General features: G+C 46.2%; 1 protein-coding gene across 1 annotated transcript in view; it reads right to left on the bottom strand.

The window, feature by feature from the left end:
• LOC139405193 (growth arrest-specific protein 2-like) overlaps window positions 1-27266 on the bottom strand; it is a 48075-nt gene that overhangs the window by 8751 nt on the left and 12058 nt on the right. The window contains exons 2-5 of the mRNA XM_071147623.1: window positions 17553-17716; window positions 11315-11454; window positions 3415-3556; window positions 809-872 (exon numbers count right to left, since the gene is read on the bottom strand). Of these exons, the coding sequence (XP_071003724.1) occupies window positions 809-872; window positions 3415-3556; window positions 11315-11454; window positions 17553-17697 (491 nt within the window). The 5' untranslated portion in view covers window positions 17698-17716. The remainder of the gene's footprint in view (window positions 1-808; window positions 873-3414; window positions 3557-11314; window positions 11455-17552; window positions 17717-27266) is intronic.

Raw genomic sequence — 27266 nt, 5'->3', positions numbered from 1 at the left:
GCTGGGCCAATTGTGTGCCGACATGTGGGACTCCCAATCACGGCTGGTTGTGATACAGCCTGGAATCAAACCAGGGTCTGTAATGACGTCTCTAGCACTGAGATGCAGTGCCTTAGACCGCTCCACCACTCGGGAGCTAGGGTGGTCTGAGGATCAAATATATTACAGTGATCTAGGGTGGTTTGGGGTCAAATACATTATAATGGCCTGGGGTCAAATATATTGCAGTGGCCTAGAGTGGTCTGGGGTCAAATCATGTATACCTCTGCATCATGGGGTTGAATTTCAGCACACTAATCATATGTACCACTGCAGCATGGGGTTGAATCTGGCCCACTGCTATTTCAGCGCAGTCTCTCCTCTTTCTCTCTGCTCCATACCATAAACTAATAAAAAACATGAGCTGGCGCACACCCAGGGAATTTTTATTTATTTAAAAAGGTGCTGACTAACGGCGAATAAACTATAAGCTATGAAAAATAGAGTCACACACTCTCTCTCTATATATATATATATATAAACTACCAGTAATGTATTGGGTAAATCATCCAACGTTTCAGTATTCCTGTGCCTTCTTCTGTACAATAAACTACAAATATGTTAGGAGAGGGACTACCCCACTCCTTTTGAATGTTTTCTTTGCAAAATCATTTCTAAAGAGAATATAATCAAAGGATAATTAAACTTCTACTTGTAATATATAATGCACATACAAATTCAATTAAAATTGAAAGCTTTTTAAGTGAATAATTTAAATCAAGGCGAAGAGGGGAAAATCCCTTACGGGAAAGAGGGGAAGATCCCTTACCGAGACGCTATCCTTCCCAGCTGTAGGAGACAGAGGCATACTTCCCGTGGCTGTTTGTGAAGAACTAAGGGGGAGAAATACATGGAAAAGAGTGCATGATCTTCACTGTGTTCCTTACAACCCATCTCAATTACAGGGTGGTAATATTATCCCTGTCACATTGAAACTTGCGTTAAAGTGATGTGGGAAAGTGGTTTTAATAAAACACTCTTACGCACATGCCAGTGGGTATAGAGAAAATGAGAAGTGTTCTTTGTGATAAGTGGTGATTGAGTTATTGATATTGGTGTGTTAGCGTGAGGTGAACATAAGTGTGAGCTCAAAACAGCTACAGAATTTTTTTGTTTTTGAAGATCAACAAGCAGCAATTTCACAAAAGACTAAACTACATGAAATAATGTGCCAGGCAAGTAAGATGATTGATGGGCATGTGACGTGACACAGCACACCATGCATCATGACAGCAATAGTTCTCCAAACCTGTTGTCGTATGCTGATGCACTTTTCAATCCATCACAGTAGAAGGAAAAGAAGAGGAAAGAGAGGGAACAGGATAGTTAGCTAGCTACCCGGTTGTCACGCACGGTGCACTAGCCTTGGATGGACAATCAAGTTCCATTCTATTCATATTACATTCTAATAAATTATAGTCTAATTAGTAAGTTATCCATCATTTCACCTAAATAAAATGTCTAAGGGGGCCAGCTGGTTGGGGTTGAAAGTAGAGAAGAATAAACCAATCGTTAGCCAGAAAACTGACAAGGAGAGAAAAACACAAGAATCGTCTGTACCTCCGACCGCTGACACGGCCTTATCACTATGGTTTAATAGGTATTAACTGCCTGCATTTTGCTGCACCCCAGGAAGCTGCTGCCTTGACAGGAACTAATGGGGACCCATAATAAACCCCAGGAAGAGTAGCTGCTGCCTTGACAGGAACTAATGGGGATCCATAATAAACCCCAAGAAGAGTAGCTGCTGCCTTGGCAGGAACTAATGGGGATCCATAATACACCCCAGGAAGAGTAGCTGCTGCCTTGGCAGGAACTAATGGAGATCCATAATAAACCCCAAGAAGAGTAGCTGCTGCCTTGACAGGAACTAATGGGGATCCATAATAAACCCCAGGAAGAGTAGCTGCTGCCTTGACAGGAACTAATGCGGATCCATAATAAACCCCAGGAAGAGTAGCTGCTGCCTTGGCAGGAACTAATGGGGATCCATAATAAACCCCAGGAAGAGTAGCTGCTGCCTTGACAGGAACTAAATGGGGATCCATAATAAACCCCAGGAAGAGTAGCTGCTGCCTTGGCAGGAACTAATGGGGATCCATAATAAACCCCAGGAAGAGTAGCTGCTGCCTTGACAGTAGCTAATGGGGATCCATAATAAACCCCAGCAAGAGTAGCTGCTGCCTTGGCAGGAACTAATGGGGATCCATAATAAACCCCAGGAAGGGTAGCTGCTGCCTTGACAGGAACTAATGGGGATCCATAATAAACCCCAGGAAGAGTAGCTGCTGCCTTGGCAGGAACTAATGGGGATCCATAATAAACCCCAGGAAGAGTAGCTGCTGCCTTGACAGGAACTAATGGGGATCCATAATAAACCCCAGGAAGAGTAGCTGCTGTCTTGGCAGGAACTAATGGGTATCCATAATAAACCCCAGGAAGAGTAGCTGCTGCCTTGGCAGGAACTAATGGAGATCCATAATAAACCCCAGGAAGAGTAGCTGCTGCCTTGGCAGGAACTAATGGGGATCCATAATAAACCCCAGGAAGAGTAGCTGCTGCCTTGGCAGGAACTAATGCGGATCCATAATAAACCCCAGGAAGAGTAGCTGCTGCCTTGGCAGGAACTAATGGGGATCCATAATAAACCCCAGGAAGAGTAGCTGCTGCCTTGGCAGGAACTAATGGGGATCCATAATAAACCCCAGGAAGAGTAGCTGCTGCCTTGGCAGGAACTAATGGGTATCCATAATAAACACAAATACATAACATTGCCCTACTTTCTCTCTCTCCAGCTAGCTAACGCCCCACTGTCTGTCTTCTCTCACTTTCACTCTGTGTTTCCTGGGACGTTCTGTACAGCGAACGACTGTTTAAAATCCACATAACTGTTCATATCATTCATCTGGTAAGCCAAGACAGTCACGGCGTTCTCAGAACATAGCCTGCTGTCCAAGTGGGTATTGTGTGAAGTCAGGGTATTGTGGTTGGAGTCTGTGGACAACAGAAGAGGAGCTTGTGTACGAGGAGAGGAGAGGAGATGCCTTTGTGTCTCTCTCTCTCTGCATCCCACCAGTCAGTCCACCACCCATAGACGGCAGTCTGGGTCTATCCTCCTCCCTGGTAGTGCTGCTGACAGCCTGAGGTAGATCCGGACAAGGCCATATTTATTAAAGGAAACTGAAACTTGATTATCTGTGACCAGAGTGGTGTACTGTTCTCACCAGGGTTTTGGGGTTAATTCCATTTCAATTGAGTGAATTCATGACACTTCTAAAGGCAGTGTTCTAGAACCTAATGATTTGTTCTGTTGTGTTCAAACTTGAAAGAATCAAAACGGAGCATTAATGCAAACTGACATACATCCGTACTCACCCAGTCCCTCAGACTCAAACAGGCAGGTCTCTCCCACCCCCACCTGACGACACCAGGTCAGGAAGTTAGCTGTGTTGTCCCTGGCGAAGAAGGACCCGGAGGGAGCGCTGGCACGACACGGGATCCTCCGGCATGGGATGGCCTGGTGGAGGGAGACATTAGAAGAAAATAGATTCCTTTGTGTGAGAAATGGAAGTGCCCCTAGGTGGAAGGAGAGGTCAGAGGTTACAATGGCAGTGAAGACACATTAGGAAGAGAGAAACATTTACATTTGAGTCATTATCCAAACTTACCATAGTGAGTTCATACATTGTCATACTTTGCCCTGTACTGGTCCCCCATGGGAATCAAACCCACAACTCTGGCATTTGCAAGCACCATCCTCTACCAACTCAGTCACACGGGACCCCAACCATCAACCACAATATCAGTTGGTGCTATTTGTGAATAGCAACTTATTAATACAAAAGCAACGTCACAGAGAATTGTCTCGGCGGATATCCTAGAGGGTGGAGAGGTGGACCAGCAGCCCTCCATCCAGGGATGCTGTACCCTGACTGACCCTGTACCTCTCAACGTGTGTGTCTGAGGGCGAAAGGAAACAAGGGCTGTTTCTGTTTTCATCAAATGGACAATAAAATATCTATTGTATTCTCAACAGAACAGCAAGGCTGTGATAGTGATATTCTGTAATGATTTATCCCCAAAGACAAGGGGGGGGGGGGGGGGTGGGGGGGAAGATTTTCAGACTGTGACCACAAACTGTTGCTACATGGCCAACTTCAGGCCCAACAGAAGTTGGTCGGACTTCATTGTTCCTTTCAGAGAAAAGACAGTCCTTGTTAATTCACTCAGTCTCTGACCGAATCTGAGCTTCCCATCCCCCAACCCCCAGTCAGTTGGGTTCCCATCAGAACACACTATAACCATCTACCCCCATAGACTTATGTCCCTAGTACATATGCCACCTGTCTTTTTCAGATTTGTTCTCCATATGTTGAGGGGCTCTGGTTTCAGCTCTGGTTCGAGGAACTTTTCCTTTCGCAGATCAATATTGGGCTAGACTACTACTGCACCAGGCCTGGTCTGGTATGGGAGAGAGGAATGAAGGAGGGGAGGAGGAGGAGGGGAGGGAGTGCTAGACTACTACTGCACCAGGCCTGGTCTGGTATGGGAGAGAGGAATGAGGGGGATGGAGGGGAGGAAGTCTAGACTACTACTGCACCAGGCCTGGTCTGGGAGAGAGGGATGGAGGGGAGGAGGTCTAGACTACTACTGCACCAGGCCTGGTCTGGGAGAGAGGGATGGAGGGGAGGAGTTCTAGACTACTACTGCACCAGGCCTGGTCTGGGAGAGAGGGATGGAGGGGAGGAGGTCTAGACTACTACTGCACCAGGCCTGGTCTGGGAGAGAGGGATGGAGGGGAGGAGGTCTAGACTACTACTGCACCAGGCCTGGTCTGGGAGAGAGGGATGGAGGGGAGGAGGTCTAGACTACTACTGCAGCAGGCCTGGTCTGGGAGAGAGGGATGGAGGGGAGGAGGTCTAGACTACTACTGCACCAGGCCTGGTCTGGGAGAGAGGGATGGAGGGGAGGAGGTCTAGACTACTACTGCACCAGGCCTGGTCTGGGAGAGAGGGATGGATGGGAGGAGGTCTAGACTACTACTGCACCAGGCCTGGTCTGGGAGAGATGGGTGGGGAGGAGGTCTAGACTACTACTGCACCAGGCCTGGTCTGGGAGAGAGAAATGGGGGGAGCAGGGGAGGAGGAGGGGAGGAGGAGAGGAGGAGGGGAGGAGGGCTAGACTACTACTGCACCAGGCCTGGTCTGGGAGAGAGGGATGGAGGGGAGGAGGTCTAGACTACTACTGCACCAGGCCTGGTCTGGGAGAGAGGGATGGAGGGGAGGAGGTCTTGACTACTACTGCACCAGGCCTGGTCTGGTCTGGGAGAGAGGGATGGAGGGGAGGAGGTCTAGACTACTACTGCACCAGGCCTGGTCTGGGAGAGAGGGATGGAGGGGAGGAGGTCTAGACTACTACTGCACTAGGCCTGGTCTGGGAGAGAGGGATGGAGGGGAGGAGGTCTAGACTACTACTGCACCAGGCCTGGTCTGGTATGGGAGAGAGGGATGGGGGGAGCAGGGGCGGAGGAGGAGGAGGGGAGGAGGGGAGGAGGAGAGGAGGAGGGGAGGAGGGGAGGAGGGCTAGACTACTCCACCAACAGGTCTGGTCTGGTATGGTCTGACTTGAGGATCAAATGACACTTGAGGCTCCACACAGGCAGCAGCCCCCCACCAAACCTGGGTTCAAATACGATTTGAAAATCTATTCAAAATGATGGATCTGTGCTTGATTGAGTTTTCCTGGCTCGATGGAAGCAATTAAATAGTTCCAAAACCGCAATAGGGACTCCAGGCAGGCTTAAGCAAATACGTAAAGTATTTTAACAATTTCGAATAATATTTGAACCCAGGTTTAAGGTCTGCCCCCCCCCCCCACACGATGAGGTAGATTTATGCTCCTCGCTATGGTTTAATACAGGATGTGTGCGTCTCCGAGCCGAGAGAAAGAAAATCGTCCCTAATGGCACCCGATTCCCTATATAGTGCACTACCTTTGACTGGCTCTATATAGGGAATACAGTGCCATTTGGGATGCAGACAAAGAAAGGTACAATGAGGTCATGGTGGAAAAAATGCAGTGTTTTCTTTCATTCCAGGCTCTTCTAGTTGGCTCCTCTCTGGGAGGGACTCTCTGCCTTTCTCCATTCATTCCAGGCTCTTCTAGTTGGCTCCTCTCTGGGAGGGACTCTCTGCCTTTCTCCTTTCATTCCAGGCTCTTCTAGTTGTCTCCTCTCTGGGAGGGACTCTCTGCCTTTCTCCTTTCATTCCAGGCTCCTCTAGTTGGCTCCTCTCTGGGAGGGACTCTCTGCCTTTCTCCTTTCATTCCAGGCTCTTCTAGTTGGCTCCTCTCTGGGAGGGACTCTGCCTTTCTCCTTTCATTCCAGGCTCTTCTCGTTGGCTCCTCTCTGGGAGGGACTCTCTGCCTTTCTCCTTTCATTCCAGGCTCTTCTAGTTGGCTCCTCTCTGGGAGGGACTCTCTGCCTTTCTCCTTTCATTCCAGGCTCTTCTAGTTGGCTCCTCTCTGGGAGGGACTCTCTGCCTTTCTCCTTTCATTCCAGGCTCTTCTAGTTGGCTCCTCTCTGGGAGGGACTCTCTGCCTTTCTCCTTTCATTCCAGGCTCTTCTAGTTGGCTCCTCTCTGGGAGGGACTCTGCCTTTCTCCTTTCATTCCAGGCTCTTCTAGTTGGCTCCTCTCTGCTATTGCCACATTTTAGCTTGGTTGAAGGTTATGCCCGCATCATTGTTTTAGTGGACCACCGTACTAGTATGAGCTACTCTGTACACGACCAACTCAGTGGTCTTGTAGTTAGTGTCCTCCCCGAGTTGGCAAGGTTGGGAGATCAATTCCCGGCCGGGTCACTAAGACTAAACTACTGTCTCTGCTTGGCACTCAGCATTAAAGATATAGAATGGGGCTAAGGTCCTGTGATAGACTAACGTCATGTCCAGAGGATGCCTGGTTACATACTGCTATGGATACTGTAGCTACCTGCAGAATCCTCCTCGCCTGTCTAGTTAATATTAAGTATGGATGGAGATGGGAACCTGTATAGTTAGTATTTGGAGCGGTTTGGAGCAGGATGGAGCGGTTTGGAGCGGGTTGGAGCGGTTTGGAGCGGTTTGGAGCGGTTTGGAGCAGGTTGGAGCGGGTTTGGAGCAGGTTGGAGCAGGTTGGAGCGGGTTTGGAGCAGTTTGGAGCAGGTTGGAGCGGTTTGGAGCAGGTTGGAGTGGTTTGTAGCGGTTTGGAGCGGGTTGGAGCGGGTTTGGAGCGGGTTGGAGCGGTTTGGAGAAGGTTGGAGCGGTTTGGAGCAGGTTGGAGCGGTTTGGAGCAGGTTGGAGCAGGTTGGAGTGGGTTGGAGCGGGTTTGGAGCAGTTTGGAGCAGGTTGGAGCGGTTTGGAGCGGGTTGGAGCGGGTTTGGAGCAGGTTGGAGCAGGTTGGAGCGGTTTGGAGCGGTTTTGGAGCAGTTTGGAGCAGGTTGGAGCGGTTTGGAGCGGTTTGGAGCGGGTTGGAGCGGGTTGGAGCGGGTTGGAGCAGGTTGGAGCGGTTTGGAGCAGGTTGGAGCGGTTTGGAGCAGGTTGGAACAGGTTGGAGCGGGTTGGAGCGGTTTGGAGCGGGTTGGAGCGGGTTGGAGCGGTTTGGAGCGGGTTTGGAGCAGGTTGGAGCAGGTTGGAGCGGTTTGGAGCGGGTTGGAGCGGGTTTGGAGCGGGTTGGAGCGGTTTGGAGCAGGTTGGAGCGGTTTGGAGCGGGTTTGGAGCAGGTTGGAGCAGGTTGGAGTGGTTTGGAGCGGGTTGGAGCGGGTTTGGAGCAGTTTGGAGCGGTTTGGAGCAGGTTGGAGCAGTTTGGAGCGGGTTGGAGCAGGTTGGAGCGGTTTGGAGCGGTCTTCTCTGTCTTCTCTGTATTTTAGGATAACTGGGCCTTTTAAAACTAAACTGTTCTGAATCTGAGTAGAGATAACTGGGCCTTTTAAAACCAAACTGTTCTGAGTCTGAGCAGAGATGACTTTTAAAAGTAATAATTTAAAAATAATTGCAGGAGACATTGTGTAACGTCAGATTGTTTAAATGAAATAAAATAAAAAGCCCGGTGAAATAATGAATTGACAAGTCCTGGAGAGAAATTGGCCCCAGGTATCCTGTGTAACTCAGGTATAAGTAATAAGCCTGAACTGACTGACGGGCTGGGCTGACTGGCTATCTGGCTGACTGGCTGGCTGGCTATCTGCCTGACTGGCTGGCTGACTGGCTAGCTGTCTGACTGGCCGGCTGACTGGCTAGCTGGCTGACTGCCTTTTAAGTCCAGTCTCTATCCAAACATGATCTATTGACCTCAGAGATACAAATATTTTTCCCCCTATTTTCTTTTAGGGGGAGTGAACATAATTTCTAGGTCAGACAAGCCCAAATAAACCCAAACCATTTTCTCCAGAGTTCCTGTCTCTGCCTCTCTCTCTCCTTCCCCCTCTCCCTCAGTATCTCCCTCCCTCCCTCCCTTTCTCTCTCTTTCCCAGATCAATAGACTGCTCTATATTCACAAGGGGCCTCCCTATGGCAATTGACCTCAAGTATTTCCACACATCTGTGCTGCTAGCTGATCTACTCACACCAGCATCAGGAGACCCACCACAAGAAGCCCTGTAACAGACTACCACCAGCATCAGGAGACCCACCACCACCAGCCCTGTAACAGACTCTACCAGCCTCAGGAGACCCACCACCAGCCCTGTAACAAACTACCACCAGCATCAGGAGACCCACCACCAGCCCTGTAACAGACTACCACCAGCATCAGGAGACCCACCACCAGCAGCTCTGTAATAGACTACCACCAGCATCAGGAGACCCACCACAAGAGTGCAAAAGTGTTTGCACTTTTGCAAGCTGTATTCTATTTCTAGATTCTATTGGTTCCAACCAGTATTCTATTTCTAGATTATATTGGTTCCAACCTGTATTCTATTTCTAGATTCTATTGGTTCCATCCTCTATTCTATTGGTTCCAACCTGTATTCTATTTCTAGATTCTATTGGTTCCATCCTCTATTCTATTTCTAGATTCTATTGGTTCCATCCTCTATTCTATTTCTAGATTCTATTGGCTCCATCCTTTATTCTATTTCTAGATTCTATTGACTCCATTACAACAGGCAAGCTCATTCAAGCCCACCTAAATGACTCCAAATTATTTCAAATACTATTTGAACACTATTGAAAATGTACAATGTAAACTTCATGCTTGGTGTATTTCACATCAACGATTCTAACAAAATTAACCCGTTTCTGTCATTAGTTTCGTATGAAACAGCATGGTCGGAGTTTTACAAGCTATACACTACCTTCCTATACAGTTTAACAAGCTATACACTACACCTTCCCATACAGTTATTCTCACTCTAACCTCCAGCATGTGGCCTCTACTCAAATATGGGGCCCCATAATGGGGACAGCTTGTACCAATAGCTATTATATACAGCCATGGTATGACATACCAAAGACCTTGCAGAAACAGACTTACTTAAATACCTTTAAAAGAGACATTTTGCCGAAGACTCACTAATCACAAAACTGGCCTATCGGGTCATGAAATATACTGCAGGACTACTAGTCTCTTATGTGAAGGTTAGCGAATTGGCTTTCAGCTGGCATAAGAACTGATTGCAGTTCAGCTGGCATAAGAACTGATTGCAGTTCAGCTGGCATAAGAACTGATTGCAGTTCAGCTGGCATAAGAACTGATTGCAGTTCAGCTGGCATAAGAACTGATTGCAGTTCAGCTGGCATAAGAACTGATTGCAGTTCAGCTGGCATAAGAACTGATTGCAGTTCAGCTGGAATAAGAACTGATTGCAGTTCAACTGGGATAACAACTGATTGCAGTTCAACTGGAATAACAACTGATTGCAGTTCAGCTGGAATAACAACTGATTGCAGTTCAACTGGAATAACAACTGATTGCAGTTCAGCTGGAATAACAACTGATTGCAGTTCAGCTGGAATAACAACTGATTGCAGTTCAGCTGGAATAACAACTGATTGCAGTTCAGCTGGAATAACAACTGATTGCAGTTCAGCTGGAATAACAACTGATTGCAGTTCAGCTGGAATAACAACTGATTGCAGTTCAGCTGGAATAACAACTGATTGCAGTTCAGCTGGAATAACAACTGATTGCAGTTCAGCTGGAATAACAACTGATTGCAGTTCAGCTGGAATAACAACTGATTGCAGTTCAACTGGAATAACAACTGATTGCAGTTCAGCTGGAATAACAACTGATTGCAGTTCAGCTGGAATAACAACTGATTGCAGTTCAGCTGGAATAACAACTGATTGCAGTTCAGCTGGAATAACAACTGATTGCAGTTCAGCTGGAATAACAACTGATTGCAGTTCAGCTGGAATAACAACTGATTGCAGTTCAGCTGGAATAACAACTGATTGCAGTTCAGCTGGATGAAGTGGTTTGGATACCGATACTGTTTTACATGTTTAACAAAAAATAATTTAAAAAAATGGTTAAATAATCTCTCTAACCACAGACTAATATTATGTCTAGGTTTCAGATAGGCTAACTATGAACACTGTCCTGTGTAATCATAGATTGGCTAAACATGGAACACCGTCCTGTGGTATTCTAGAAGCTTTCACATCCAAAGCAATATCCTGATTTTTAATCTGAAGATCTCTGAGGTTTTTTCCACAATGACATTACATGAGCCTGGTTGTAATCTTAATATTCTGATTCAAATTATTTTATTTTAAGGATTATATTCCAAGGTGGCGGTTAGTTCATGAATAAATAAATAAATAAATAAAGATTAGCACTGCATGGGACAACCTAGCCTCAACTAAATTAGTCTTGTTTTCACCACTATGATTCTTAACCTGGTCCCAGATCTGTTAGTGCTGTCTGGCCACTTTCATGGTCATTGGCATATCAAACCAACAAACCAACCAACCACAGGAGTTGGCTATAAGGCACAAACAGATCAGGACTCGTAAGCAAAAAGCATCTCAGATTATTAAGTGCTGATCTAGGATCAGGTTCCCCCCTGTCCACATAATGCTATTCATTATGATTTAAAAAGGCAAAACTGATAATCCTATGTCAGCACTTTTAGTTTGAGACCCCAGACTAGATCCCGGCCTTGGTTTTTTTTCTGCTCCGGTGTAGGTTCCCCCAAAGCTTTGCCGTTTTCCCGGGACCAGCCACCATTGGTTCTGATTTATGATTCGGGTCAGCGTGATAGTGTGAAAAGGGCATAGGTTTCTCAGTACCTTTCCATTGCCAAGAGGCAGTTCTCCACGGTTCTGAGTCTGGTTCTGCTTGAACTTCTCCTGTAGCGTCTCAGCCAGCTGGCACAGCAGGAAGCCATTGTCCAAACGCTCCATGAAGCTCTCTGCTGTGATCTCCAGACCTGGGGTGGAGAGGGATGTGGAGGGAAGGAGACCCATTAAATATATGATTTTTCATTACGAGCCCATTATATATATATATATATATATTTATATATATTTACAACTTTTGAACGGTAGTATATATACTACTGTTCAAAAGTTTGGGTTTACTTAGAAATGTCCTTGTTTTTGAAAGAAAAGCAACATTTTTGTCCATTAAAATAACATGACATTGATCAGAAATAGAATGTAGACATTGACTATTGTAGCTGGAAACGGGTGATTTACATTTTTTTGAATATCTACATAGGAGTATAGAGGCCCATTATCAGCAACCACCACTCCTGTGTTCCAATGGCACGTTGTGTTAGCTAATCCAAGTTTATCATTTTAAAAGGCTAATTTATCATTAGAAAACCCTTTTGCAATTATGTTAGCACAGCTGAAAACTGTTGTTCTGCTTAAAGAAGCAATAAAACTGGCCTTCTTTAGACGAGTTGAGTATCTGGAGCATCAGCATTTGTGTGTTCGATTACAGGCTCAAAATGGCCAGAAACAAAGAACTTTCCTCTGAAACTCGTCAGTCTATTTTTGTTCTGAGAAATGAAGGCTGTTCCATGTGAGAAATTGCCAACAAACTGAAGATCTGTGTACTACTCCCTTCACAGAACAGCGCAAACTGGCTCTAACCATAGAAAAGAGGAGTGAGAGGCCCCGGTGCACAACTGAGCAAGAGGACAAGTACATTAGAGTGTCTAGTTAAATAGTACCCTCCAAACACCAGTCTCAAAGTCAACAGTGGAGAGGCGACTCCGGGATGCTGGCCTTCTAGGCAGAGTTGTAAAGAGAAAGCCATATCTCAGACTGTCCAATAAAAAGAAAAAGATTAAGATGGGCAAAAGAACACAGACACTGGACAGAGGAACTCTGCCTCTCGGAGTCGCCTCTTCACTGTTGACGTCGAGACTGGATCTTTAACCCGGAGATAATTAAGAGCCCAAGTATGTCGTGTTGGTAAAGCCTATCAGATAATGGTGAAGAAATGTAAGATGACAGTAGCCCACAGTTCCTAAAGCAGGTGTGACTGAAAACACTGTACGTCATAAGAGAGAGCAACAAAGACACAGTCTGACTGATAGTAAAGGCCATATGAGCAGCCCATAGACCTAGCATGCTGCATAACATGACTGTCAGACTAATACAGGCCAGGGGCCATCTGATTCTGCACAGCATTGATACACTCTCCAGAGATCACTCACACACACACACACACACACACACACACACACACACACACACACACACACACACACACACACACACACACACACACACACACACACACACACACACACACACACACACACACACACACACACACACACACACACACACACACACACACACACAGAGATCAACATGTGGTATTTCTAGTTGACTGGCATCCAGACGACCATTCCTTCTTAGTTAGATCATTCTGACTGCAATAGGAGGTGGCGGGGGGGCGTCTAACTGTGGAAAAGAAACCAGGGGGATTTCTGTCTTCATCTATTTTTCTTTGGTAGAGGGAGGAGAGGGCTGGAGAAGGAGGAGGGGGGTTAGGGTTTGGTAGATGGGAGGAGGGGGCTGGAGGAGAAGGAGGGGAGGTGGGTTCAGGGGTTTTAATGAGTTCCAAATGTTGTAATTGATCCCAGAGGATGGAGGGAGAGACAGGGAGATGGAGAGAGAGAGAGAGAGAGAACTTGGGAAATACCCTATATTCCTGCCTTATTCTTATTCAACACTTTCTATTAACTATCCTTTATAAACCATACATCATTAGAAAATAAATACTGTTAACAAATGATTTTATAAATGTTGTTAAAGATTAGTACATTATTAGCAACTATATTAGTTAGTTAAACATTCATGTAAATATATTTACTAATAATGTAGAAATTATTTGTTAATATTTAGTTAATTATTTACTAATGAAATATACCTGGCTTATAAAGCCTAGCTTATTATAAAGTTTTACCGTCCCCTCCCTCATCAGAGAACTGCTGCTCTGAGATTTACATTTTTAATTTAACCTTTATTTAACTAGGCAAGTCAGATAAGGAGAACAGTGGGTTAACTGCCTTGTTCATGGAAAGATTTTTACCTTGTCAGTTCTGGGATTCGATCCAGCAACCTTTCGGTTACTGGCCCAATGCTCTAACCACTAGGCTACCTGCCGCGCCAAAGTACAAATATTATATGTCTTGTTTATTGTGGCCTTTTCAAACATATCTACAGTATTAAGAACAACAACAAAAAAAAACTTTTAAGTGAGAAGTAGGCATTGGTCTGAAGCCGAAAAAGAAAGGAAATTCACGAGCACCACAACACGTACCTCCCCCATGCTCTACCAAGGTTTCCCAGCACACAGCTTCAGCTTACTTTGCCCTAAGTTGCTCTAATAGAATATCAATCAAAGTGTAAGATTGCTTAGTATTCAAACCTTCTGAAAAACAGCCACATTCTCTTAGAGGAAGTGCTCCTCAAAAAAAAGATGATTTGTACTGCATCAGACTTGAATTTCAATACAGATGAAAGCTTTAATCAAATCCAGACATATTAATATGCTTTATATGCTTTAGAACGATACTTCTGGTTTGGAAAGTCCAAACAATCTGCCAATTGTTTATTCAATGGTCACTTTATGGACACTGGTCTCGTTTTTAATCTGATGTCTAGAAATTGAGCTAGGTAGGCCGCAGAAAATACTCTGAAAACTAAATTGCTAACGACCCTGTTAAAAATACGGTGGGTTTTTCTCGGTAAAGGCCGCACGGCTCATGACGTTAGGCAGGGAGTGTGTTGTGTATCTCCAATCAGGTTGATTTGTGAATTTTCATTGAAATTGATTTACATATGATGCTTTAACCAATGTCATACTATTGTGGGGGGGGGGATCTTTTTCATGTAATTGTCAAATCTAGACCAGAGATGAACATTCTGGAAGATCATCAAGGAAGATATCATCATCAGCTGCTGATTATTTGCAAACTGGTAGGGAGCACGAGGCCAGATTAACCGTGTGATGTATCTACTTCCTGTAGTCCCCCCCCCCCTCCCCCAGACCACATCAGAGGCCATACCTAATATCTCAGCTCAGCTGGCTACCCAATGCTAACAGTTAGGGACTGAAAATGCACATGCACACAATTCCCAATGCTAACAGATCGGGACTGACACAGATAGGAAGAGTGTGTCAATATAGGGTCAGATAGGATCAAACGGAATATGCTGATTTGAAGCACTTCCTGGAATAGGAAGTGTTGAACAATCAAGAGGCTACTGAGACAGTAGTCTACAGCTAAACTTCTTTCTATCGTACATTGTGCAGTTGGCTACTAAAGATGCTAATAATAGCCATTATTCAATTAGGAGAAGGTTACAATGTGTGTGTGTGGCGTACTGGCCGACATGCCGGATGGAATGGTCCATTTTAAGCCCAGTGGGCCTGTCTAATTATTATTATCTGGCTAATAATGAGGGCCTCAAGGGGGGAAAAAAAATGGGCTGATGTGTTAGAAATGCCAGGGCCGATTTCTGGTCCCAGTCCGCCCCTTGGACACAATCTCCATTCCAGACTCATTAACGATTGATTGGTAATGACCTTCAGATCAACAGGATAATGCAAGTCCATTGAGAATCCATTCAAATTAAAAGAAATAGTGAATAATGGCTGACGCTGATTAGGCTACAAAAGTAACTAACACAATAACTAACTACCTAACTGCAAACAATAGTCCATCACCTGTGTTTAAGGTTTAACACAACGTGGTGTAACACAGTTAGATGATTGTTTGTTGAACAGGATATGATTTGGACAGCTTTGCTAATCAGACACAGCAACATCAAATTGCTTCCTGAACTATGATCAGTCACAGGTACAAACAACCCCATGACTGAAACAGCCTGTAGAGACTGGTTTGGCTGTTGTATTTTTACAAACATGTTTACCTTTACTCAATACAACACACATGTTCATTAGATATCATGCCTCAGTAACCCAGCCTGGATCCCAAATAGACAATGCCTCAGTAACCCAGCCTGGATCCCAAAGAGACAATGCCTCAGTAACCCAGCCTGGATCCCAAAGAGACCATGTCTCAGTAACCCAGCCTGGATCCCAAAGAGACCATGTCTCAGTAACCCAGACTGGATCCCAAAGAGACCATGCCTCAGTAACCCAGCCTGGATCCCAAAGAGACCATGCCTCAGTAACCCAGCCTGGATCCCAAAGAGACCATGCCTCAGTAACCCAGCCTGGATCCCAAAGAGACCATGCCTCAGTAACCCAGCCTGGATCCCAAAGAGACCATGCCTCAGTAACCCAGCCTGGATCCCAAAGAGACCATGCCTCAGTAACCCAGCCTGGACTTGAAAGAGACCATGCCTCAGTAACCCAGCCTGGATCCCAAATAGACAATGCCTCAGTAACCCAGCCTGGATCCCAAAGAGACCATGCCTCAGTAACCCAGCCTGGATCCCAAAGAGACCATGCCTCAGTAACCCAGCCTGGATCCCAAAGAGACCATGCCTCAGTAACCCAGCCTGGATCCCAAAGAGACCATGCCTCAGTAACCCAGCCTGGACTTGAAAGAGAAAGCTGAAGCACAGTGGCAAGGGAAAACTCCCTGGTAGAATTAAACCTTTAGAGGAACCAGACTCAGAACAATTATTCTTATACATCTGCTACACTGAGAGATGTAAAGAGATCAGCTAGAAAGATGTGTCGGCATTGAGTAATTGTCTCTGGCCCCCTCCCAGTTAGGGGGAGTGATGAGCTCTACAGCAGAGTCTCACAACTCAATTGCTGGTTGAAAACTGTTTTCTGCCCCTCCCAAAAGATAGAATTTGTAGATAATTGACCCTCTTTCTCGGACTCACCCACAAACAGGACCAAGCCTGGCCTGTTGAGGAGTGACGGACTCCACCCTAGCTGGAGGGGTGCTCTCATCTTATCTACGAACATAGACAGGGCTCTAACTCCCCTAGCTCCACAATGAAATAGGGTGCAGGCCAGGCAGCAGGATGTTAGCCAGCCTGCCAGCTTAGTGGAGTCTGCCACTAGCACAGTCAGTGTAGTCAGCTCAGCTATCTCCATTGAGACCGTGTCTGTGCCTCGACCTAGGTTGGGCAAAACTAAACATGGCGGTGTTCGCCTTAGCAATCTCACTAGGATAAAGACCTCCTCCATTCCTGCCATTATTGAAAGTGATTGAAGATATCCCTCTAGTGGTGTGGGGGCTGTGCTTTGGCAAAGTGGGTGGGCCCTGTTCGGGGGTCTCATCGGATGGGGCCACAGTGTTTCCTGACCCCTCCTGTCTCAGCCTCCAGTATTTATGCTGCAGTAGTTTATGTGTTGGAGGGCTAAGGTCAGTCTGTTATATCTGGAGTATTTCTCCTGTCTTATCCGGTGTCCTGTGTGAATTTAAGTATGCTCTCTCTAATTCCACCCCTCATAGCCTGGATCCTCTCTAGGTTTCTTCCTAGGTTTTGGCCTTTCTAGGGAGTTTTTCCTAGCCACCGTGATTCTACACCTGCATTGCTTGCTGTTTGGGGTCTTATGCTGGGTTTCTGTACAGCCCTTTGATATATCAGCTGATGTAACAAGGGCTATATAAAAAAAAAAAGATTTGATTTCTTGATGACAGCTAACCACCTCAAGGCCATTTCCAGAGCAGTCAATAATATAATGAAAATACATGTCATTTAGCAGACGCTTTTATCCAAAGTGACTTACAACAGCGAGTGCATACATGTTGGTATCGATGTCCCTAGTGGGAATCGAAGCCCCAATCCTTACCCAGCATGTTGGTATCGATGTCCCCAGTGGGAATCGAAGCCCCAATCCTTACCCAGCATGTTGGTATCGATGTCCCCAGTGGGAATCGAAGCCCCAATCCTTACCCAGCATGTTGGTATCGATGTCCCCAGTGGGAATCGAAGCCCCAATCCTTACCCAAGCATGTTGTTGAGCCACATGTCCTCCATCATGAGCAGTAGACCCATACATACTGTAGGATCCACATATATGTTAATCTATATATGAATGTATATATTCTATACATCACATAGAACTTACCCAGCATGCTGGTTAGCCATAGGGCTAGGTCTTCCTTCATTGGCAAAAGGCTGGCTTCATGGCGGCTGGCCAGCCATTGGCTATACTGCTGCATATCCGTCAGGCCTGGGCCAATCGGCTGCTTGGGACTCAGAGAGCTGCACATGGTGGGTCTCTCCCGTCACCTTGAGAGAGGAGAGGGTCGGACAGTCACAACAAAACACTGGCCTTGAGAGAGGAGAGGGTCGGACAGTCACAACAAACACTGGCCTTGAGAGGAGGAGAGGGTCAGACAGTCACAACAAACACTGGCCCTGAGAGAGGAGAGGGTCGGACAGTCACAACAAACACTGGCCCTGAGAGAGGAGAGGGTCAGACAGTCAGAACAAACACTGGCTTTGAGAGAGGAGAGGGTCAGACAGTCAGAACAAACACTGGCTTTGAGAGAGGAGAGGGTCAGACAGTCACAACAAACACTGGCCTTGAGAGAGGAGAGGGTCGTACAGTCACAACAAACACTGGCCCCGAGAGGAGGAGAGGGTCGGACAGTCACAACAAACACTGGCCCTGAGAGGAGAGGGTCGGACAGTCACAACAAACACTGGCCCTGAGAGGAGAGGGTCAGACAGTCACAACAAACACTGGCCCTGAGAAAGGAGAGGGTCGGACAGTCACAACAAACACTGGCCCTGAGAGAGGAGAGGGTCGGACAGTCACAACAAACACTGGCCCTGAGAGGAGAGGGTTGGACAGTCACAACAAACACTGGCCCTGAGAGAGGAGAGGGTCGGACAGTCACAACAAACACTGGCCCCGAGAGGAGGAGAGGGTCGGACAGTCACAACAAACACTGGCCCTGAGAGGAGAGGGTCGGACAGTCACAACAAACACTGGCCTTGAGAGAGGAGAGGGTCAGACATCACCTGCTCTCCATTTAAGTCTGTCTTCACTTGAACCACACCCTCTTTCCTTCTATCGGTCCTTCCGCTCCACTCCTATCCCTCTCATTGTCCTCTACAGGTCATTTCATCACTCCATTCAACCTCTATCCCTCTCATTCCCCTCTACTGGTCATTTCATCACTCCATTCAACCTCTATCCCTCTCATTCTCCTCTACAGGTCATTTCATCACTCCATTCAACCTCTATCCCTCTCATTCCCCTCTACAGGTCATTTCATCACTCCATTCAACCTCTATCCCTCTCATTCCCCTCTACTGGTCATTTCATCACTCCATTCAACCTCTATCCCTCCCTCTCTCATCATCTTCCAGTTACTGGTTCTTCACCCACACTGTCCGACTAAACCCACACTGTCCGACTAAACCCACACTGTCCTACTAAACATAGCTTTCTCTACCTACACTGTCCTACTAAACCCAGCTCTCTTTACCCACACCGTCCCATTGACCCTCAGAACTCAAACCATCCTACTAAATCCAGCTCTCATCCCACTCAAATTCACTGACCTCTTAAAACTACCATATAAACTTAATTTTTTTTGATGTGAGTTTTCAGAGTGTGAACTGTGATATCAGATGAGATGTGAGTTTTCAGAGAGTGTAAACTGTGATATCAGATGAGATGTGAGTTTTCAGAGAGTTTGAACCATGATATCAGATGAGATGTGAGTTTTCAGTGTGAACTGTGATATCAGATGAGATGTGAGTTTTCAGAGAGTTTGAACCGTGATATCAGATGAGATGTGAGTTTTCAGAGAGTGTAAACTGTGATATCAGATGAGATGTGCGTTTTCAGAGAGTTTGAACCGTGATGTCAGATGAGATGTGAGTTTTCAGAGAGTGTAAACTGTGATATCAGTGTAAGGAAAGGCCTCTGTTATACTGTACCCGTGGATTGCCAGGACACTTCACCTTGGCACGTACTGTAGACATTTTCTTCATTAGTATGTTTCAAGTTTTATTAGTCATTTGTACGGGATACACTTGGTATACACCCTTCCAACGAAATGCTTACTTGCAGGTTCCTTCTGGACAAAGCAACAAGAATAAAACATAATGAAAGATAAGAATAGGAACATAAAGTAAATTGCTCAGTAGAATATATATTTTTTTATAGCATAAGTATTATACAGGAAGGCACAACTGATGTGTATGTAATCACTGTGGGAATTGAACCTCAACCTTGGCGTTGCTACGATATCGCCACACTCTTACCAACTGAGCCACCTTTAATTCGGTAATATAAGCAGGTCTCAGTTAGTTTAACCTGAATGTCTCTTATCTGAGGTTTGTTGTTTACCCATTCTGTCCTCCTAAAGAAGATTTAGCCCGACTGTCTCTTATCTGAGGTTTGTCGTTTACCCATTCTGTCCTCCTAAAGAAGATTAAACCTGACTGTCCCTTATCTGAGGTTTGTCGTTTACCCATTCTGTCCTCCTAAAGAAGATTAAACCTGACTGTCTCTTATCTGAGGTTTGTCGTTTACCCATTCTGTCCTCCTAAAGAAGATTAAACCTGACTGTCCCTTATCTGAGGTTTGTCGTTTACCCATTCTGTCCTCCTAAAGAAGATTAAACCTGACTGTCTCTTATCTGAGGTTTGTGGTTTACCCATTCTGTCCTCCTAAAGAAGATTTAGCCTGACTGTCCCTTATCTGAGGTTTGTGGTTTACCCATTCTGTCCTCCTAAAGAAGATTAAACCTGACTGTCTCTTATCTGAGGTTTGTGGTTTACCCATTCTGTCCTCCTAAAGAAGATTTAGCCTGACTGTCTCTTATCTGAGGTTTGTGGTTTACCCATTCTGTCCTCCTAAAGAAGATGTTTTTATTTCAACTTTATTTAACAACCTGTCCTACTAAAGCAGAAGAGTAGGAGAGTATTCCAACGGAAGAACACAATCAGGATTAGGGAATCTTTGTCCTCCAGGCCAAGACCTGGCTGTACCTAATGCTCTGGGCCTGGTGTGGTGTACATTGCTGTAGATACAGAGGTTTTCAAAATGTTCTTGCCCAGGGACTGCCGGCCCAGGCAAACCGGTGTCTCCCAGGACCCCATCATTTGTTAGCAAAAAATGTAAAGAACACATCCTGTCTTATCATCAGGTGAATGATAATGCGAAGTAGAAGTAATCAACATTTTAAAATGTGAAGATTTGGTAGACAGTAACATTATTTTGACCTTCCCACCATTCATTGGAATTGAGAATTAACATAGTTTATTAGCTAGAACGGTACCTTGGTCGCGTAGGGAAAATTTGTGCAGTTTAAAGACAATTTCCATCAATTCTACACATTTTGCCTTGGCTAATGCTGTGTTCCTCTGCTCAAACATTATAACTTAATCAACGGGCATGCCTGGTTTGGGAAGTGTTCGATTCTCCCAGACTGTCTAGTTTTTATTTGATTGTTAGTTCTCAAAGATGGTTTTATAAAAAAAATATATAGTTTGTATTAGATTGTATTCTGTTGCAGCTAGGAATTTCAATTTTTAAAAATTATATTTTTCAGATAAAATCCCACCCCAAAAATGTCCTGATATTTCTCTGGTGTGGTTTACACTTCACAGTGAATCTAATGTTCTGGCCGTGTTGGTCTAGGATCAGTTTCAGATCATAATAAATTAGATTATATTAACAGGAGAGACCTGATCCTAGATGCTATGTGAATATGGGCCCTTGTCGTGCCCCTGGTGTGGTTTACAGTGGTTCTAATGACACAGAACATTCTCAGTAACCCTGACAGGCCAGTTCCTATTCCCATCATTATATCCCACCTAGAACACTAGTCTGTTTCATATAGCAGCCAACACAGGACAGTAGGACTTCTATCTACTGTAGCAGACCAACAGAGAAGAAAGGAGAGGCTAGATGACGATATCTGTGTTATCTAGCTACAGTGAAACCTGAAACAGCAGCTCTCCAGTTGTCAGTTTATTTCCACTCTTTGTCATTGTTAACCCTACACCACCCAAGCCCAACACTAACCCAACCCAGAGCCCCGCAACACTAGCCCAACCCAGAGCCCCCCCAACACAACCCAAGCCCAACGCCATCCCAACCCAGAGCCCCCCACCACAACCCAAGCCCAACACTAACCCAACCCAGAGCCCCGCAACACTAGCCCAACCCAGAGCCACCCACCACAACCCAAGCCCAACACTAGCCCAACCCAGAGCCCCCCCCCACCACAACCCAAGCCCAACACTAGCCCAACCCAGAGCCCCCCACCACAACCCAAGCCCAACACTAGCCCAACCCAGAGCCCCCCCCACCACAACCCAAGCCCAACACTAGCCCAACCCAGAGCCCCCCAAAACAACCCAAGCCCAACACTAGCCCAACCCAGACCCCCCCCACCACAACCCAAGCCCAACACTAGCCCAACCCAGAGCCCCCCAACACAACCCAAGCCCAACACTAGCCCAACCCAGAGCCCCCCCACCACAACCCAAGCCCAACACTAGCCCAACCCAGAGCCCCCCACCACAACCCAAGCCCAACACTAGCCCAACCCAGAGCCCCCCAAAACAACCCAAGCCCAACACTAGCCCAACCCAGAGCCCCCCCAACACAACCCAAGCCCAACACTAGCCCAACCCAGAGCACCCCAACACAACCCAAGCCCAACCCAGAGCACCCCAACACAACCCAAGCCCAACCCAGAGCCCCCCAACACAACCCAAGCCCAACCCAGAGCCCCCCAACACAACCCAAGCCCAACCCAGAGCCCCCCAACACAACCCAAGCCCAACCCAGAGCCCCCCAACACAACCCAAGCCCAACCCAGAGCCCCCCAACACAACCCAAGCCCAACCCAGAGCCCCCCAACACAACCCAAGCCCAACCCAGAGCCCCCCAACACAACCCAAGCCCAACCCAGAGCCCCCCAACACAACCCAAGCCCAAAATGATGTGACTAAACTCACCAAAAAGAAGAAGAAACTGTTTTATGAAGCTAAGATCAATGATATAAAGAATGATGGGAAAAAACTTGAAATTAAATTATTTGCAGAAAGATGGCTTACTCATCACAAAATCACTGTCATATTTTTACCCTTAACAAAGAGTTGCAGTCTGTTTTGGAATGGGTGGCCAGTAATAAACTGGTCCTTGAACATCTCTGAAACTAAGAGCGTTTGTATTTGGTACAAATCATTGCCTAAATTCTTGACCTCAGCTGAATCTGGTAATGAATGGTGTGGCTGTTGAACAAGTTGAGGAGATTAAATTACTTGGTGTTACCTTAGATTGTAAACTGTCATGGTGAAAACATATAGATTGAATGTTTGTAAAGATGGAGAGAGGTCTGTCTGTAATATAGAGATGGGGAGAGGTCTGTCTGTAATAGAGAGATGGGGAGAGGTCTGTCTGTAATAAAGAGATGGGGAGAGGTCTGTCTGTAATAGAGAGATGGGGAGAGGTCTGTCTGTAATATAGAGATGGGGAGAGGTCTGTCTGTAATAGAGAGATGGGGAGAGGTCTGTCTGTAATATAGAGATGGGGAGAGGTCTGTCTGTAATATAGAGATGAGGAGAGGTCTGTCTGTAATATAGAGATGGGGAGAGGTCTGTCCCTATTAAAGAGATGGGGAGAGGTCTGTCTGTAATAAAGAGATGGGGAGAGGTCTGTCTGTAATAGAGAGATGGGGAGAGGTCTGTCTGTAATATAGAGATGGGGAGAGGTCTGTCTGTAATATAGAGATGAGGAGAGGTCTGTCTGTAATATAGAGATGGGGAGAGGTCTGTCCCTATTAAAGAGATGGGGAGAGGTCTGTCTGTAATATAGAGATGGGGAGAGGTCTGTCTATAATAGAGAGATGGGGAGAGGTCTGTCTGTAATATAGAGATGGGGAGAGGTCTGTCCCTATTAAAGAGATGGGGAGAGGTCTGTCTGTAATATAGAGATGGGGAGAGGTCTGTCCCTATTAAAGAGATGGGGAGAGGTCTGTCTGTAATATAGAGATGGGGAGAGGTCTGTCCCTATTAAAGAGATGGGGAGAGGTCTGTCTGTAATATAGAGATGGGGAGAGGTCTGTCCCTATTAAAGAGATGGGGAGAGGTCTGTCTGTAATATAGAGATGGGGAGAGGTCTGTCCCTATTAAAGAGATGGGGAGAGGTCTGTCTGTAATATAGAGATGGGGAGAGGTCTGTCCCTATTAAAGAGATGGGGAGAGGTCTGTCTGTAATATAGAGATGGGGAGAGGTCTGTCCATAATAAAGAGATGCTCTGCTTTTTTGACACCACACTGCAAAAAGCAAGTCCTGCAGGCTCTAGTTTTGTCTAATCTTGATTATTGTCCAGTCGTGTGGTCCAGTGCTGCAAGGAAAGACCTAGTTAAGCTGCAGCTGGCCAGAACAGAGCGGAGCGTCTTGCTCTTAATTGTAATCAGAGGGTTGATATAAATATGATTCATGCCAGTCTCTCTTGGCTGAGAGTTGAGGAGAGACTGACTACATCACTTCTTCTTTTTATAAGAAACATTAATATGTTGGAAATCCCAAATTGTTTGCATAGTCAACTTACACACAGCTCTGACACACACACTTACCCCACGAGACACGTCACCAGGGGTCTTTTCACAGTCCCCAAAACCTTAACAAATTCAAGAAAACGTACAGTGTTATATAGAGCCCTTATTGCATGGAACTTCCTTCCATCTCATATTGCTCAAATAAACAGCAAACCTGGTTTCAAAAAACAGATAAAGCAACACTTCGCGGCACAACGCCTCTCCCCTGTTTGACCTAGATAGTGCATCCATATGTAAGCAACACGTGCCTTTTTAAAAATGTATGTAGTTCTGTCCTTGAGCTGTTTTTGTCTATTGATGTTCTGTATTATGTCATTCTGTATTATGTTTCATGTTTTGTGTTGGACCTCATGAAGAGTAGCTGCTGCTTTTGCAACAGCTAATGGGGATCCTAATAAAATACCAAATAACCCCCCACCCCCACCACCACCACCACCCCTACCCCACCCCGACATCAACGCCACATCACTCCTTCCCACCAACCCACATCACAGAGAAGCAATACTTTTTGGCAGTAAATTGGCAGGGTACTTGGCCGTTATATTGTCTGTATGCTGGATGGAGTAGCCGCAGTGGGTAAATGAAATACTACCCGACTCTGTCTCAACAGTATTCATTGCCAGCCATTCATAGCTTAAACACAGAGGACTGTAAAAAAAAAATGTAGGAATTGTTAATGTTTTTACTCCTAATGTTATCTCAATAAGTCTGATAAGTTACCAGGGAAAGTTGTTTCCGTTGGGGCTGATAGATAGATTTATCGACAGACCAACTGCCCGACCGAACGACCAACTGGGAGCCAGATGTACAGGCTATAACGCCTGACAAATTGTCATCAACAGCCAACTCCGTACAGAGTTTATTTTCTCAGAGAGGAGATTGGGGTATAGCAGGGGTCTTATGCATTCAGTGTGTGACTCACCGTGTCTCTGACAGGATGTGAAGATTATAAAAACAATACGCAAAGAATCTATTCTGAGGCAGACCTGGACTGCTAGATAGACAGGTTTTTGCAAATTTGGGACTTTTACATTGGTTTTACAATGTGGACAATCATCCCGGTCAGGCTCAATTGACCATTTGCTAAGCACAGGATAGTGACATCACAAGGATGCTGTCGACTGTTCCCATTACCACATAGGTTAAAGACATGCTCCACACATGACTTAAAACAGACAGACTTCTTGACTTTTCTCAATGATACAGCCCGTTAGAGTGGCTCATGATACAGCCCGTTAGTGGCTCATGATACAGCCCATTAGAGTGGCTCATGATACAGCCCGTTAGAGTGGCTCATGATACAGCCCATTAAGAGTGGCTCATGATAAAGCCCATTAAGAGTGGCTCATGATACAGCCCGTTAGCATGGCTCATGATACAGCCCGTTAGAGTGGCTCATGATACAGCCCGTTAGAATGGCTCATGATACAGCCCATTAGAGGGGCTCATGATACAGCCCGTTAGCATGGCTCATGATACAGCCCGTTAGAGTGGCTCATGATACAGCCCAGTAGAATGGCTCATGATACAGCCCGTTAGAATGGCTCATGATACAGCCCATTAGAGTGGCTCATGATACAGCCCGTTAGAATAGCTCATGATACAGCCCATTAGAGTGGCTCATGATACAGCCCGTTAGAGTGGCTCATGATACAGCCCGTTAGAGTGGCTCATGATACAGCCCAGTAGAGTGGCTCATGATACAGCCCGTTAGAGTGGCTCATGATACAGCCCGTTAGAGTGGCTCATGATACAGCCCGTTAGAGTGGCTCATGATACAGCCCAGTAGAGTGGCTCATGATACAGCCCAGTAGAGTGGCTCATGATACAGCCCGTTAGAATGGCTCATGATACAGCCCGTTAGAGTGGCTCATGATACAGCCCGTTAGAATGGCTAATGATACAGCCCAGTAGAGTGGCTCATGATACAGCCCGTTAGAATGGCTCATGATACAGCCCGTTAGAGTGGCTCATGATACAGCCCAGTAGAGTGGCTCATGATACAGCCCGTTAGAATGGCTCATGATACAGCCCGTTAGAATGGCTCATGATACAGCCCGTTAGAGTGGCTCATGATACAGCACGTTAGAATGGCTCATGATACAGATTAGTCTTCTGCTTTCTCTCCCCCCCGCCCCGAATACCCCCAGACACAAGGGCTGCCAGGCTCGGGGCTTGAACCTGGCTGCTGGTCTGATCTAGTCTACCTGCTGTCCTTCCGTCCTGTCCTGGTAGTTTCCTGCTTAGGCTGTTTGCTCATCGTGACCTAGAGACAGCACATCGCCCTGGCATGGCAAGCAACCAGACAGCAGTACTATAGTTGGTTCAACCAGACAGCAGTACTATAGTTGGTTCAACCAGACAGCAGTACTATAGTTGGTTCAACCAGACAGCAGTACTATAGTTGGTTCAACCAGACAGCAGTACTATAGTTGGTTCAACCAGACAGCAGTACTATAGTTGGTTCAACCAGACAGCAGTACTATAGTTGGTTCAACCAGACAGCAGTACTATAGTTGGTTCAACCAGACAGCAGTACTATAGTTGGTTCAACCAGACAGCAGTACTATAGTTGGTTCAACCAGACAGCAGTACTATAGTTGGTTCAACCAGACAGCAGTACTATGGTTCAACCAGACAGCAGTACTATAGTTCAACCAGACAGCAGTACTATAGTTCAACCAGACAGCAGTACTATAGTTCAACCAGACAGCAGTACTATGGTTCAACCAGACAGCAGTACTATGGTTCAACCAGACAGCAGTACTATAGTTCAACCAGACAGCAGTACTATGGTTCAACCAGACAGCAGTACTATAGTTCAACCAGACAGCAGGATGGTCTAAAACAAAGTGCCAGAAGGCCTTGAACAAGAAAGGATGTGAAGCCGCTACCATCACAATACAGTATGACGGTCGCCTAAAGGGGAAAAGGGGGGATACCTAGTCAGTTGTACAACTGCATGTCTTCAACTGAAATGTGTCTTCTACATTTAACCCACCCCCCCTCTGAATCAGAGAGGTGAAGCGGGGGGGGGGGGGGGGGGGGGGGCTGCCTTAATCGACATCCACGTCTTCGGCACCCCGGGGAACAGTGGGTTAAGTGCCTTGTTCAGGGCCCGGGGAACAGTGGGTTAACTGCCTTGTTCAGGGCCCGGGGAACAGTGGGTTAACTGCCTTGTTCAGGGCCCGGGGAACAGTGGGTTAACTGCCTTGTTCAGGGCCCGGGGAACAGTGGGTTAACT

Source organism: Oncorhynchus clarkii, unplaced genomic scaffold (assembly GCF_045791955.1).
Source record: "Oncorhynchus clarkii lewisi isolate Uvic-CL-2024 unplaced genomic scaffold, UVic_Ocla_1.0 unplaced_contig_12468_pilon_pilon, whole genome shotgun sequence".
NCBI classification, from domain to species: domain Eukaryota; kingdom Metazoa; phylum Chordata; class Actinopteri; order Salmoniformes; family Salmonidae; genus Oncorhynchus; species Oncorhynchus clarkii.
This window is presented reverse-complemented; position numbering and strand designations above follow the sequence as displayed.